The 16,755-nt window shown below is 49.3% G+C and overlaps 1 protein-coding gene across 1 annotated transcript in view; it reads right to left on the bottom strand.

Annotated features, from left to right (window-relative positions):
* The window catches only part of WDR12 (WD repeat domain 12), a 484,520-nt gene that overhangs the window by 385,489 nt on the left and 82,276 nt on the right, over positions 1 to 16,755 (bottom strand). The window contains exon 2 of the mRNA XM_069615517.1: positions 2,894 to 2,988. Coding sequence (XP_069471618.1) covers positions 2,894 to 2,988 — 95 coding nt within the window. The remainder of the gene's footprint in view (positions 1 to 2,893; positions 2,989 to 16,755) is intronic.

Genomic DNA, 16,755 nt, shown 5'->3' on the forward strand with positions numbered 1-16,755 from the left:
CAAAGACTACAACGAATAAGTGCAGGAGAGGAACTGATCAAGTAACCCAACAGAAGAACATTGACAGAATTAGAGATATAACAGGCGAGGTGTCTTGAAAACAAAAAAAGGGGTGGGGAATGATCATACATTGGAACAGATTGGACATGTTCAGTTTAGATATAAGAAAGCATGCATGCTGTTGTCGGGGCTCTGGTGGGGGCAGAGTCTAGCATTAAGGAGACAATGGTGACATGGAGATAATGGACTCATGGCCTAGCTTTTCACTCTATAAACTGCGCGTACTCCTGGTCAGTGGAAACCAAGATTCCCCAGACTGATATGCTGACCTAGAGTCAACCCAGAACATATAAACAAACCCTCACAAATTATATATATATATATATATATATATATATATATATATATATATATATATATATATATATATATATATATAGGGAGATTTCATCCTTACAGGGTTGATAAAAAAATCCAAACAAAAATCACTGAATTGGCAAGCCATTATGGTATCTAGTCATGTTATTGCAAACACAACACAGTGGTACATTTCAGAGCAGACAATAACACTTAAAAACAGTGCAAACATTAATTAAATAAAGGGTAGTGGGGTAAGGTGTTAAACTGGGTCGGGACAGGGAGGCGTTAAAAAGGTAAAAACAAAACAGGGGGCTTGATTAAAAATAAAAAAATAAATACTAAAATCTGTGTTTTCCAGTGCTTTGTCCGTGAAGAAATTTACCACGCTAATTGTGGTCGGTAAGATTACATATAACCGCTATTATTGGCCAGCTAAGCATCTATAATGCGCTTATGGTTTGGAGTGTCTACGTGGAAACCAAAGGAGGATGGCAAAACTGGTTCTATCGTGTCTTAACTCTCAAAAACCACATTAACGTTAGGGTATGAGAATAGGTACTAAGTAATGTTAGTATTGGCAGTTATTTAAAGGACAGGAAGGCAAAGGAGATAGAGAAATCCTATCTAACCCTGCCTACCTATGAGGCGATCCCTAGTCAGCACTGGTGTGCTGCGTATCTAATAGTGGATAGATTAAGGAAAAGGACATGTATTTTCTTTTTTCTTTCAACTTCAGGACCAGTTTATTTCATAACTGATCGTATGCAAGACAGGAATTACAATTTTGGTACCTTACTCTTATATAGAGTTAAAATTGTTAGATAGGATAGTTGTCTAACAGTTTTGTGACAATGATTACTTTATTGGCCAGTACTGTAGGGTCAACAAATCCCTATTAAAGAGACACCAAGCAAAGAGCTAAAACTATTTTTCTGTGAACACTAAATGCAAGGGGTCTGTACAATCTGGTATCTAGGTGGACCCCTTATTTTGTGTCGGGGCAGCCGCAGAACTTTTTATGCTATCACCCCGTATCTGTCGGACAGTTTCAGTGGACTCTCCGACTCTTGCCACCTTCTTCAGGACTGTCTTTGTGCTATATTTATAAGAATTGTCTGCGTCGTCTCGGTGTGACTCTCTTACAATCAGTCACCCTAATTCTGTATCCAAGACACTGGATTTATATTGGAACGTCTCACTTTATTTGGTTTGTATGCAACGCTGTCTCAAGGAGAACAATGGACCTACTGGTACAGGAAGCTCTCAGTGTGAACCTTCCATGTTACCAGTGACATTCACCTTAAACAAAACTGTAGCTACAAGAATGTCTTGGGAAGTTTTTAATTTCTCTACAAACCAAAAAAGGGGAGACTGTTCCAATATAACTACAGTGCCATGGATACGGAATTAGGGTGACTGATTGGAACAGTCACACCGAGACGCAGACAATTTTAACAAATATAGCACGAAGATAGTCCTGAAGAAGGGGACAAGAGTTCGAGTCACCTGAAACCGGTCGACATATACGACGAGACAGCAAAAAAGGTTCTGCTGCAGTCCATACACAAAATAAGGGGCCCACCTAGATACCAGAGTGTACAGAACCCTTGCATTAGTCTTCACAGAAAGATAGTTTTAGCTCTTCACTTAGAGTGCCTTTTGAATAGGGATTGGTTGACCCTACAGTACTGGCCAATAAAGTCATCATTGCCACAAAACAACTATCCTAACACTTAACTTTCTATATGAGTAAGGTACCAAACCAGTAATCATGTTTTGCATACGATCACACATGAAACAAACCGGTACTGAAGTTGAAAGAAAAAAAAAAAAGAATATATATTTCCTTTTCCTTAATCTATCCACTATTAGATAAGCAGCACAGACTATGGATATCCTCATAGGTAGGCAGGGTAAGATAGAATTTCTCCATCTCCTTTGCCTTCCTGTCCTTAAATAACTGTCAACACTAACATTACTCAGTACCTATTCTCATACCGTAACATTAATGTGGTTTTTGAGAGTTAAGACGGGATGGAACCAGTATTGCCATCCTCCTTTGATTTCCACGGAGACACCTGAAAACCTTCAGCACATTATAGATGCTTAGCTGAATGACAAAATATCAGGCTATGTAGCCCCTTTCATGTTACATAACAGTGTTGGGGCACAACCTACACTAACAACTCCTAAACAACTCACCCTCTCCTCCTTGCACAAGCTATTACCAGCACCTACAAACAATTAATTTGTAGCATGGGCTGTATAAAAAAGACACTATGTGAATCCACTTAATACCCATAATGTGCTCAGTAATGTTGATCGAAACATAACCATTTATACAATTTCAAAATAAATTACAAAAATAGATAGTTGGAGCAAGATACTCCTGATGAGGAGAAATAATTATTACAGGAAAAAATATGCAACTTCTAAGTTATTTGTCTGACAGGGTCATACAAGTTAAAGAGAAAACACACATTGAGAAGCCCCAAAAACCTGCAGGTGCAAAAATGCAGAACCCAGTCCTCACCATTTTGCGCCCCCAGGAGTTTGTTGATGACATTGCTGAGGTCATTTATGTCCGAGGCTGCTGGGATGGAGAAAGGAACATCATCTATTGTGTACCTGCGAAGGGTGGGAATAGAGATGTGCAGAATTGAAAACAGAAGAAGTGCCTTTAGTCAAAATCTTGACATGTACCAGATTCATGACAATGATACAGTACCACTTGGCTCAGGGGAGTGTGCGAGTAGGCTTTAGAGAAAAACAAGTAAAAAAGCCTTACAAATGCACAATAAAGACACTGCAGTGCCCACTATAAAGATACATCTGTTTACTGCATCCCATATCAGGGAAACTGAATTTAAACTTGGAATCAACCTGGGATATGTACAAAAATAAAAATAAACATACAAATACTTTAAAAAAAGAAGCTTCCGTTGACAAAAAGATTTAAAAACTGATTAGAATAGAGTGAATTAGCAGCTTAATGCTCGTATTGCTGTTAGGAAAGAGTGCATTTCCTACAAAGCCATTTGCTTTGAAAAACCCTCCAACCATCACAATAGTCTCGATTGCAGGATGATCTCTGCACATGGAGGAAATCCAGACTCGCTGTCAGAAGCTTATTGGACCAAGAAGGCAAATACTGTTTGTCAAAGCCATCCCTTGCTTTTCCTTCAAACTGTAAAACTCTTTCCAAAACGACATTTCCCCACAACAAATTCCTTTAACTGCTTTACAGATTCACGCTTTCTTACTGCACTCTCTATTTCTCCATCTTATACCTCCTACTCACCCCCGACCCCGCTCAATCTACCGCTAGCCTCACAAGGACAAGTTACTTACCTGTAACTATTGTTCTCCAGCATGGGTCTGGCATGGATTCACATGCTCATGAACATTCCCGTCGTCAGGCTGGGAATCCTCTGTGAAAGAAAAACAGTCTCACTTTCACTTACTTGTTCCTTCTCCAGCATGGGGTCTGGCATGCATTAATATGCTCATGAATAACGAATACACAGCAGTACAACATTACACAACCACAGGAGGTAGCAAGGCTCACCAGAAGCAATTCACTCTTACCTCTGGCACAGACTCACCTTAAGCGAACAGGTTGAGTAGCACTGCTTGACCGACTTGGACTCCTCCCTGGAATCCCCATCGACGCAGTAGAACTTTGTGAAGGTGGGCGTGGACCTCCACTTAGCAGCCCTGCAGATGTCCAGCAGGAGCACACAGCCAGGAACGCTGTTGTTGCATCGATCGCTCTGGTGGAATGGGCTCTAGGACGGCCAGGCAGCGGACGGTTCACCAACCGATGACATTGCATGATGCAGCCGGAGAGCCACCTTGAGAGGAAAGCCTTGGAAAAAGCCTTCCCATAGTTCACAGGACCAAAGTTCACGAACAGCTGTGTAGTCTTTCGAAAACACTTTGTGCGTGTCACGTAGAACTTCAGGGTACGTGCAACATCCAGCGAGTGCAAGGCCCTCTCAGCCAGAGACGAAGGTTTTGGGAAAAGAACAGGTAACATCAAAGGTTGAAAGAGGGGTGTGTCCGCAGCACCACCCTCGATGCGTGGAAAATCAGGTATGGCTGTTGGCAGGACAGGGCCCCTCTATCTCACCCACCCTCCTGGCGGAGGTGATGGTCACGAGGAAGGCCGCTTTCCACAAGAGGAACTTGCGAGGGGCCTGATGGATAGGCTCAAAGGGGCCCCTCCATGAGCCTTGTCAAAACCACATTGAGTTTCCACGCCGGGGCAGGTGCTTTCACCGGTGGGAAATAACAAAAAAGTCCTTTGAGGAACTCCTTAACGAGCCGATCAGACAAAATGGAAGACCTTCCTGGAGACCTGGTGTAGAGGGAGATGGTCGCCAAATGTACTTTGATCGAGGCGTGCGCCAGTCCAGCCTTGACCAAGGTAGCAAGTACGGAAGACTCTGCAGGGTCTTGACCCTTGGGGGGGTAATCTTCTGCGACCGGCACCACGTAGCGAAACGCTTCTACTTGGGAGCGTGGCACTCAGAGTAGACAATGCCCTTGCCTTGGCGAGGACCTCCCAGCAGTCCGCCGGCAACTCATATCCTCCAAACTCTAGGGCTGCAGGAGACAAGCCCTCTGGTTGAGTATTCCTGGGTCGGAATGCAGGATTGCGCCTCCTTCTCTGTTAAGATCCGGGACCGCTGATAGCTTGACTGACGGCGATGCTGACGGCCTGAGAAGGTCCGGGTACCAAATCTGCCTCAGCCACGCCGGGGGCGATGATTATCATCCTGCACTTACATTGTCCAAGTGGGTTGATGGCACGTACAAGGAGACGCAACGTAGAGAACACGTACAGAAACATCCTTTCCCACAGGAAGGAGAACGCGTACCCCAGGATCCTCAGCTGATGGAATCTGCTGGTGAACTTCTGGAATTTGGAGTTTGCAGCCATCGCAAACAGGTCGATCTGGGGCACGCCCCACTTGGTGAAGATGTGGTCCACTTGGTCCTGCCTTAGTTCCCACTCGTGGCAGGAGCGCAACTCCCTGCTGAGGGAGTCCTCAATGGTGTTCTTGACAGGAACATTTCTAGTCCAACAGCCAAGCACCACAGTTCCTGCGCTTCCTTGGAGAGGGCCTGGGAGCAAGTGCCCCATTGTTTCCTGATGTAGAACCTCGTGGTTGTATTGTCTGAAGATCCCCACCACCTTGCCCTTTAGAGACGGAAGGCACGATTTGAGGGCACAGAACACTGCCTGCAGCTCAAGGATGTTGATATGGAGATCCTTCTGCTCCGGCAGCCACAGGCCTCTGGCGTGAAGACCTCTGGTGTGGGCTGCCCAGCCTTCCAGGGAAGCGTACGTCGTGACCGTTTCCTGGAATGTAGAATTCTGAAACCCCCGTGCCACGAGCAATGTTGGAGCGGTCGCCCCACCACCTTACTGCCTATCGAAGAAATTGTCTGCAAAGTTTCCGGACACCTGCAACCAGCGAGCGTCCAGGAACTCCAGAAGAGGTTGCATCTGTAACCTGCAGAGCCAGATGAGGCAGATGCAGGGCATCATGCCGAGCAATGACTTGATGGTCTGCACCGTGGCCTTCATCAGTAACAGCCGCTGCACTTTCGCCTGAATGGCCGCTATCCTCTCCTCCGAGGGCGATGCTTGGCAGGACACCATCATGCCTGGCTCCCAGGAACAGCGCGTTCGGAGATGGTGTTAAGCTGGACTTTGGATAATTGATGGAGAATCCCACAGCTGTCAGCAGCTTGACAGCCTCCTCCGTGTGTCCGACAGCCAACTCCCATGAGCGGACCCGGATGAGCCAGTCGTCGAGGTACGGGTACATGTGAATCACAGTAGATGCAGCTTGTCCACCACCGGACACTCTGGGGGTCGATTTTAAGCGGACGGGTAGAGCCTTTAACTGGTAGTGCTGTTCCTGCACTACGGAGCATAGAAACGTGCAGCGTTTCCTGTGAATGGGGATGTGGAAGTATGCATCCTCCAGGTCCCGCAATGTCAAGAAATCCCCTTTCCTGTTAGCCGAGTACGTGCTGCAATGTGACCATCCCGAATCGCTGAGACTTGAGGTACTTGTTAGATATCGAAGGTCTAGAATGGGTCTCCAGCCCCATTCTTCTTTCTTACCAAGAAGTATCTGGAGTAGACTCTGGAGCCCCAGAGTCGCTGGGGAACTAGCTCTATCGCCCCTTTTTGCAACATGGCCCTTACCTCCTTCAAGAGCTGAGGGATGTGCTTCTCCTGACGGGCCACCTGCGGGATCCACGGACACCTGTGCTGAAATTCCAGTGCATGTCCTTGGTCGAGAGTGCCCAGCACTCATCTAACGGTGGTGATCTTTTCCCACTCGCTGACAAACCTAGTCAGCCAGCCTCCCACTGGAGTGCACGGGTGGGGGCCCGACGCCTTGGCCGATTCAGGCTTGCTTTGGCGTCCTGCCTTGCTGGAGACGACGACGCAGTAGTCGTCCTCCGTAGGCCTGGGAATGGCCTCTGGAAGGCTGACGGTACAAGGAGGAAAAACCTTTCAACGACCCGCTCGACTTTCCGCTGGAAGAACGAAAGGAAGAGCAGTACTGTTGGTGTGCCAAGAGCACGGGCCGTCTCCGTAGCCATCTTGATGGCCTGTAGGGACTCGACGACCTTTCCGTAAAGGTTATCTCCGTCAAAAGGCATGTTTAGTACCTTATTTGGACCTAATGACAGAAATTTGTGGCCTTCATCCAACCTTGGCAATGAAGACAGACACCGTTCCCCATCTGACGGAACCCTGTGTTGGCAATGTCCAGCGCCACTGTGATGGCGTGATCCGACGCCATCTCTCCCTCCTGGAAGACGACGATCACCTCCATCCTCTTGTCGTCGGGGAGGAACTCCAGAATAGGCCCCAGCTTGTACCACAGTTCCCTGTCGTACCTCGCTGGGATCGCCAGTGCGTGGGCCACCTTCATGATGGACGCCGATGTGTCAATTGCCTTCCTCCCCATGGCATCCAACTTCTTACCCTCGCTGTTCTGAGGGACTGAAAACGACGAGGACAGGTTAGATGACCACTTACTCGCGGTTGCCGAAACCGAATCGTGCGATGGTTGCAACCTCAGGCACTAGGGTGCAGATTCCGGTACCCGGTACTTCTCCTGCCTATCTCGCTTGTATGGAGCCGTGCAAGGGTTCTTCAAGATGGCCAGGCCATCCTCCCACATGTCGTCCAGTAGGGGTACCCCCATGATTATCTTCATCTTGGCCTAACGCCTCTGGTACAGTAATCCCTCGTTCCTTGTCTCCTCGGGCACGAGCTGGAATAGCTTGGAGGCTTTGGCGATCATAGAATGGAACGATCCCACCTCGTCCAGTGGCGAAGCCCTAGGCTGCAGGGACCCGCTGCCTGCTCCGACGAGATCGATGTCGTCAGTCGTCGTGGCCGTATCCATACCAGTGTCCAGGTATGCTGGGGGAGATGGGACCAGACACGGGTGTGGAGGCTGAAAAGGGGGCATCGGCTGGAGCTTCCTTTTCTTTGACAGTGGTTGATCGGGGGACCGTTGGAACAGGCCCTTGTGGCATCCTCTTCAGGATCTCCAACACCAAGGTGTGGAGAGTTGATAGGATGTCTAGAGACTCATCCCTCAGAACTTGGGTGATGGGAACACTGGGCCCTGCGCCATTGTCCTCTTCAATGTCCTCGTGGACCGTGTGCAGGGGTTCCATAGCCACATCCTCTGTGGACAAAATTTCCATGGCTTGAGCCCTCGCCTGGGTGTGATCTGGGTCTTCCTTGCCCCCCCTTTTTTTCCACCCTGAGGGGCTGGTACCAGGTTCTGGGGGGGTGTCCCCCTTCTCCGGAGTGCTGGCAGACCTTGTCAAAGTCACCACGGCCTCTTCCTGCCTCAGAGATAGGGATACCTTCAATACTGTGGGGGCTACCCTCTCTGGGTCAGCCCCTTAAACTTTTGAAAGAGCAGCCGCCACCAGCTTCATCGTCAAAGACTTTTCTTGTGCCACCTGGGCCTTCTTGGGCAGCTCAGCCTTCTCCGTCTGCGGCTTCTTGGACTTCTCCCAAAGCTTTGCCGGGTTGAACGGCTTTCTCTTCGAGGAGGAGCTCGATTGTCGGCTGGCAATGGAGGCAGAGGGTGATGTTGAATGCGCCCTGCCTGCTGTGGGACCCGCTTCCGCAGCAAACCCGGAGGAACCGGACTTGCAGTGCTTTGCCTTATATTGGGCCCCCACAGATGAGGCGCCATCACAGGACTTAGAAGCCTGCTTCTCGGACCGACCAGCCTTGGGTGAGACATGCCCCTGCTCAGGGCACAGGGCAGAGGCCTTGGCGTTCAGACACGTCTCCAGTCTACAGTGCCTGTCCTTTGTCGTCTTCTTGGACAATCTACTGCAAATGTCGCAATCCTCTTCCTTGTGGTCCGGATGCAGGCAGTAGAGGCATTGTAGGTGCCTGTCCTCCACAAACACATTCCAGAGCCTGCACTTGGAGCAGGGCTTGAAGAGAGATCTTCCTTCTTTATTCTCTTCTGTCATGGTCGGAGGGCGCAAAGTAGGCCCAATGGCCTTCTGGAAACTTCGACGATCTTCGCCCTTGAGGGGTGCTAAACTTTACCGGCAAAGGATCCCCGCTCTCGACAGATTGAGAGAAGAGCACACAGGCTCTTTTGGAACAAAAATAGAACCTTTTTCCACATAAAACCTAGAAGTAGCTCGCAGAGCAAAACTCGAGGACTCCCAATACCGAAGCATGCAGTAAAAATATGAAGATGGCTGCCAGAGGGGGGGGGTTTAGGGAGAGGGCTGTCATTGGCTGGAGGCAGTATGACCCAGAGGACAGTGATTGGTTTATGGGAGAAATACAGTTTTGCAAGTGAAAGTGAAACCATCTTTCTTTTACCATGGATTTTCAACCTGACGACAAGGATATGTGAATCCATGCCAGACCCCATGCTGGAGAACATGGTTTTTCCTTGTGGGGTTATTGTAAAATACATTGCCGCCTGGGTGGTTAGGTCCACACCAGACAAAGTAAGCACTTCTCTAGAGTGCTTTTTCCATCTCACTTGGCCCACAGGGTTTCTTTTTGGATATACCACGATCTCCAAGGGGCAGCCCCAAATCTAAATGGGTGAGCAGGGTGGTGAAAAAGTACAGCAACACTTTGATAAAAGCATCAAAGATTTTATTCTAAGAACACATTGTGCAAATCAAACAACAATAGTTTAAAGTCTCTATAAGTTCTAGCCAGTTCTTGAGAAAGTCGTCTTCAGAGGATGCAGCAAAATTTTAAGGGATAAGTAAAGGTGTTCCCATTTTTGGTTTTGGTGGCATGCTAGCGCCATCTAATGCCAAAACATTGCTACTGAGAAAGAAAGAGACAGGGCATTTGGGAGCAGTCAAGCGTTGGCATGGCAACTGGTTGATGCTTACAGGATGAATAGGCCGAAGCACCGGCTGGGTCTTCATTTGTTTCTAGGAGGCGTGTGCTTCTGCCATTTCATACCGTAAGCGTGAAGACCTCCCTAAACGCATTATCTATTTCCTGCTCACCTCCCCACCTGCATTATTCATTCATTTACCACTCACCTCCCCAGCAGCACTATTTATTGATTTTTTCACAAGGCTTCTGGATCATGCCAGGGCTCTGTGGCCTATTTTTTCAGGCAGATGGCTCTGTGCCTTTATAGCTATCCTGGAATTGAAGATGGACTGTGGAACGACTGAACATGGTGGCCACCTAATTGGAGGGCTCTGCCTGCACTGTGAAACCCTTCATTGCTGTGGAGGTATAAGCACAACAGTGTCCTTGGAAATGGGCGATTGTCTACTGAGGCTCGGCAAACAGAGCAGTGTTGCTCCAGTGCCGGGAGTGAGGTGTGTGAATTGGGATCTCAAATTCAACGGAATCCTCGGTGCTTGCATGCTCAGCAGCGGAGCGGGGGCACTGTGGCCAGCTCCGGCTCAAGGTGCGCTCAGAGGGTGCGGTCGCACAAGGGCGTCCCCACAGCACAAAAAAATAAAGGGCGCATTGCCTCCAACTCAGTGTCATGTAAACAGCGCCTATTGAAGAATCACGCTGTGATTCCTTATTAGGTGCTGCTTACAAGACACTGAGCTGGAGGCAAGACACTCTTAAACACACTTTACAACAGCAGGATACTCAGCAGAACAACAGAATTGAGCCCAGTTTTGTTCTGCATTTGTGGTGGGCGGGTACACAAATCTCACAGGACGCCGACAGACCTGGGCCGGCACTGCCGCTTGCATGGTGGTTGCACTAGAAGGGAGAGCTCCAACTCCTGCTCTCCTTTAATGCAAGGCATGGTATGTGAACAAATGCCCCTATCCTCTTGTTATAATTTTTCCACTTTTTGGACATTAAGCCTGTCTTAGTGGGGGTGAACTTCCAGATGGGACGTTTAATATGAGTGGTACTTACCACAAAGTCTGGGGTCTGTGAAATCTGACAGGATCAATTGATTCTAGGCAATTGTAGTCAGTAGCATTCAGCTCGAGCGAGGGGGGGGGGTATATGACAATGCATTACTTACCGTAAAAGCATTTCTGATGGTGGTATCTGCTTAGATTCACATGCTGTGCATAGTCCGACATCCAGTGGTCACTGCGGAGTATTGCATTTTGTTTTTCGTAGTCGTAAAGGGGACGTCGACAAGGCATGTCTGTAACACTATCCCTATAGCGACGTGCAGTTTACCCAGAACCCCTCACGCGTGGATGTCCCTCCGTTTGTATTTTTTCTGCCCGAGGGAGCCTTCTATACGTGAGTACAGAAAAGAGAGAGAGAGAGATGTAGAAAGATGTCTATGTTCCTTCCATCCGAGCGGGGAGGAAGGGTGGACGCATGTGAATCTAAGCAGATACAACCATCAGAAATGCTTTTACGGTAAGTAATGCATTGTCTTCTGATGTTTGTTAATCTGCTTAGAATCACATGCTGTGCATAGACTAGCGAGCAGTACCCAGAGTTGGAGGTGGGTTGTGAGAAGGAACAGTAGAGAAAAGATGTCCTAATACTGCTTGTCACACCTGGGAATCAGATCTAGAGTGAGCATCTAGACAGTAGTGTTTTGTAAAGGTGTGTACAGAACTCCAGGTTGCCGCTTTGCAAATGGACTCAAGGGGAACATTTGCAATGAATGCTATGGATGCCCCAGTGCCTCGAGTAGAGTGTGCTCTTGGCTTGAAGGGTAGTTCTCTCTTAGCAAGAGTGTAACAGAGAGTGATGCATTGAACAATCCATCTAGATATAGTGGACTTTGAGACTGCATCCCCTTCTCTTCCTGCTGCCACCGAGACAAAGAACTGATTAGTCTCTCTCAGTGGCCTAGTTCTTTCCATATAAAACATGACAGCTCTGCGCACATCTAGTGTATGCAGGCTCTTTTCTCCCAAATTGGAAGGGTTTTGAAAGAACGTTGGTAGTTCTATTGACTGGTTGACATGGAATTTCGATATGAATTTCGGTGCAAACCTTGGGTGTGTGCGTAGAACCACCTTATCTTTATGAACTGTTACGAAGGGGTCTCGAATAGAAAGCCTGTAGTTCACTTACTCTACTAATGGAGGTGATAGCTATTAGGAAAGCAGTCTTAAGGGTGAGGTCCTTAAGAGTTGCCTTGTGCATGGGTTCAAAGGGTGAGCCCATGAGCCTGGTAAGTACCAAGGTCCCAGCCAGGAGCTGGGTTTGCTATCGGAGGGTGTATTCTCTTTAGCCCCTCCATGAAGGCTTTGATAACTGGGACTTTCCACCATGACACCTTAAGTTGAGAGGTGGTGTATGCAGAAAGTGCCTCTAGATGGACTTTAATAGAATTGAACACTAGACCCGCGTCCAGTAAATGGGTCAGGTAAAGGACAATTTGTGTGGGAGAGCAGTGGACTGGGTCGATGCTCTTACCTCTACACCAGATGACAAATCTCTTCCACTTGCTATAGTAGCAGTGGCGAGTGTTGGGTTTTCTAGCTTCTTTAAGAATGTCCATGCATCTCTGAGGGAGTTGTAAATGGCCAAATTCTATGACCTCAGGAGCCAGGCTGCTAAGTTCATGTTCTGTGGGCATGGGTGTAGTGTCTTGCCCTTGTCCTGTGACAGCAAGTTGTACGGGCAGGGCAGTTTCACTGGAGGGGACAGGGACATCTCCATCAGGTGCGCAAACCATGGTTGGCGGGCCCACATCAGGGCTATCAGTATCATGGTGACTGGTTCCTGGTGCATCTTGTGCACTATCTTGTTCAGCAGAAGAGTCGGGGGGGGGGGGGGGGAAGCGTAAACAAATTTCCCTGACCATGGTATCCAGAGACCGTTCCCCTTGGAGCGGTTCTGTGGGTATCTGGAGGCGTAATCTAGGCATTGTGAGTTCTCCAGAGTTGCGAACAGGTCTATTTCTGGGAAGCCCCATTGGTTGAAGACGTCGAAGACGATGTCTTCGTGTAACCGGCATTCGTACTCGGAGGGCAGAGGGAAGTCTCTGCTGAGTTCGTCTGCTAGCGGATCGAGTTCCCCTGGTACATGTTGTGACAATAGGAACATGTTGTGTCTGAGAGCCCACTTCCAAATGTTCTGGGACAGCTTGGACAGTCCTGGAGAGTGAGTGCCCCCTTGCTTGTTGAGGTAGTACATGGCTGTGGTGCTGTCCGTGAGGACCATCACTGTCTTCCCTTGTAGGTGTGTCTGGAAGGCTTTTAGTGCCTTGAACACTGCAAGTAGCTCTAATAGGTTTATGTGCTTGGAAGCTACGCTCGGAGTCCAGACTCCGCGAGCAGGTTGATGGGATAGGTGAGCCCCCCATCCTGTGAGGGATGCGTCTGTGGTTAGAGTGGCTTCCACTGCGGGGGTGGCGAATGGTTTCCCTATTACCAGGTTTTCCTTCGACCACCACCGTAGCGAGAGAACCAAGGCCTGCGAGACCACCACTAGATCGTCCCATTGTCCGCTGGCCTGACACCACTGGCTGCTGAGCCACTCTTGCATTGGGCGCAGGCACGCGTGAGGTACGCGTGAGGTACCAAATAAATACATGACGCCATCATTCCTAGCAAGCGCATTGCTTTGCGTACCGTCTGTCACCTCTCGACAGGCCACATATTGAGGGATCTGAAACAGCATATTTTGGACCCTCCCGTTGGAGGGGAAGACAAGGCCATCCTTTGTTCAAATTAGAGCCCCTAGGAATTGTTTGATTTGGCTGGGGTCTAAGCTGGACTTCTTCTCGTTGATGGAGAAGCCCAGTTGGAACAAAAGGTCTACTGTCTTCTGGGTTTTTGAGGAGCATGTCTCGTAGGACTCCCCCGTTATGAGCCAATCGTCGAGGTAAGGGTATACCGGTATGGACAACTTGCGCTGGTGGGCTGCTGCCACCGCCAGTACCTTCGTGAATACCCTTGGTGCAGACGCTATGCCGAAGGGTAGCACTCTGAACTGAAAGTGTTTGCGCTCTATCATGAACCTGAAGTATTTTCTGTGCACTGGCAACATCAAATTATGAAAGTATGCATCTTTCATGTCTAGTGTTGTCATGTAGTCCCCCTGAGATAGCAGGGGAATTACTTCCTGTTATGTTACCATACAAAATGTTTGTGGTTTTACAAATTTGTTTGCTGGGCGCAGATCTAGTACAGGGCGCATGCTTAGGTCCTTTTTGGGTACAAGGAAGTACACTGAATAAATACCTTCCATTACCTGAGATAGGGGCACGACCTCTATTGCTCCTTTCTGTAGCAGCTGTTCTACTTCTTGCAGGAGGATGACGAGGTATTCTGGTGACAGGCGTCGTCCCCTTGGAGGTCTGTAGGTGGGGGACCGAATTGAACTCTATACAGTACCCGTGGGCTACGGTTGACAATACCCACCGGTCTGATGTTATTCCCTCCCATGCTGAAAGGAACGATGTTATCCGGCCCCCAACCGGAGACGCATGGGAGGGGACCCGAACCTTCGGGTCATTTGGTGTTACTTGCTGGGGTGCCTCTGGGGCTGGAGCTCCGGCCTCTGCCCTTGCCACGGCGTTGTCCTCTTTGGTTATACTGGTTACTGGTACCCTGATTAGAGGGCCAGTTGCCCGCAGTGTAATGCTGTTGGCGTTGGCCACGAAAAAAGCGCTTGTTCCCAAATCCCCGCCTGTTTCGAGGATTTGAGATTTGGTCTAAGGTCTTTATGGTGTCGAATTCTTTCTTCGCATTTTCCAGTGCATCGTCCACTGCCCTTCCAAAGAGATTTGACTCTTCTATTGGCTTATTAAGGAGTGACGCCTGCGTTTCTGCCTTGAAACCGGAATTGCGAAGCCAGACGTGACGCTTCAGCAGAAGTCCCTGCACCAAAGAACGGCCAGCAGTTTCTGCCGCATCAAGAGTGTTCTTAATGATGCTCTGGTTGACCAGAGCTCCTTCTGTAACTGTAGCCAATAAGCGAGTTCTTAGAGGTTCAGGGGCTTCTTCGATGTCCTGCTTAAGCTTTCCCCATTGAGCATCAGCATAGCTTGCCAACAATATATTATTATTGGCAATCCTAATTGAAAACGCTGCCGAGGCGGCAATTCTTTTGCCTTAGGCATAAAGCTTTTTCCCTTCTTTATCTGGGGGTGCCTCGCTGGTTGACAGTGGAACCCCAGCCCTCTTCCTTGTGTTAGTCACCACTAAGGAGTCCGGGACTGAGTGAACCCGATATAAAATGGGTCTGACTGAGAGGGTAAGAACAATTTCTCGATTCTTGGATTGACCCCTCTTACCAGCGCGGGGGTGGACAGCGATGGGGTGAGTCGTCTCTTAACCGAGGCGAGGATAGGAATAGTTTGACTAGTGGGAGGTTTTTCTTTAATAATCCTTTCGACGAAATCAGTATCTGGGGTGACCTCCCCAGTTTCAACTTCAAAATGCGCTGCTGCCTTCCTCAGTAGCACATTGAAGGTGGGCTGATCGTCTATTGGAGATGGGTTCCTGACCGTGTGGTCTGAGGAGAAGAAATGTCTTTAACGTCGAGGTCTGTAGACCCCGATGGCGACTGCCAGGGCTGTAAGCCACCTTCACCTGGGTCCTCCTCGTAGCCCTCCTCACCTATGTTAGTGTCATCATGAAAACCTTCTCCCTCTTGTTGGTCTTCATTATTCACAAACTCATCCTCTTCCTGGAAGTGAGAGTCCTCTTCAGTGAGGTCGTAAGAGTTCATGTCTTCCTGTAGGGGGTTAAAGAGCTTCGGGTATTTAGCCCATGGCCCCTCCTGGAGTACCTCCCTTGGCCTCTTGGGTGTCCTATTTTCTGGGATGGCCATGAACCTGTCTAGCTTGTCCATACATGACTGGAACCTCTCTGCAGTCCAGTAAGGTAGGCCAGGGCTGTCTGGGAGTGAAAAGGGAGTTCCCTCTCCCTGTAGTTGCTTAGTTCTGTCCCATAGCGTCGAAGATAGAGTTCCTTCGCCTTCTGAGAAAACCTCTCGCTGGCTAGGGTCTTCTGTCGACGGTGGGAGCTGTCCCAGCCTACCCTCCGGCGTCCTCAGCGTTTCTTTGCCCTTGTGAGCGGTTTTCGACGTGTCACCCGTCGTCCGTCTCTGGCCGTCTTTAGAAGCTATACGCGCGAGGCTTTCGGCGATCAGCTTCTCCGTCGAGGGATCGCTCGCCGTCGCGCTAGGCGGTGCCGAATCTTTACTGGCAACGTAGGCACTCTTGCGAGGCGCGTCGCCTGAGGATTTGAGGTTAGCGCCCTTATTTACAGAAATCCCAGTTGCGGAAGCGGTGGCGGGGAGGGCTTGCGACCCTTACGGTCGGCGGAAGATGCCGGTGGGCCCGACGCCTCTGTTGACGCTATGGCTGCCTTCGTCTTCGACGAATGCGTGCCGTGGGGTATGGGCTTATGTGTTTTCCTGTGTTCGTCCTTGTCGCCGGGGTGTTCATCCCCATAAGTGGGGCGTGAGCCGGAATTGTCGGGCCGGGGACGGACGACGAGGAGCGGGAGCACTCCTTTGAGAGGTCTACAACCTCCGTTACGGAGGCCGTGTAATCACTGTCCTCGTCACATTCGGCAGCGGCGGCAGCTGGCGAGGAGTCAGACCTAGACATCGCATAGGCGGCCCACCTTTTGACCCTGCGGTCCTTTAACGTCTTGGGTTTAAGTAATTTACAGGCCGCACAGCCGTCCTCTATGTGATCGAGGGGCAAGCAACGGTTACACCGTTTGTGCTTGTCCTTCCAGGTAAACTTGCCCTTGCAACGCGGGCAAAACCTAAAGGGCGTCCTCTCCATAGCTGAGGGCATGAAATGTGATTATGACCTTGAAAGAGAGGGAGGGGAAAGAGAAAGGAATTCTCAGAGTGTTAACAAAGAAATGACCAACAACCCCACTCTCCCACTGTTAGGCCGGCGAGGCCCGGCCACG

This window comes from Ambystoma mexicanum, chromosome 9 (assembly GCF_040938575.1).
Source record: "Ambystoma mexicanum isolate Mex_15411 chromosome 9, UKY_AmexF1_1, whole genome shotgun sequence".
NCBI lineage: Eukaryota > Metazoa > Chordata > Amphibia > Caudata > Ambystomatidae > Ambystoma > Ambystoma mexicanum.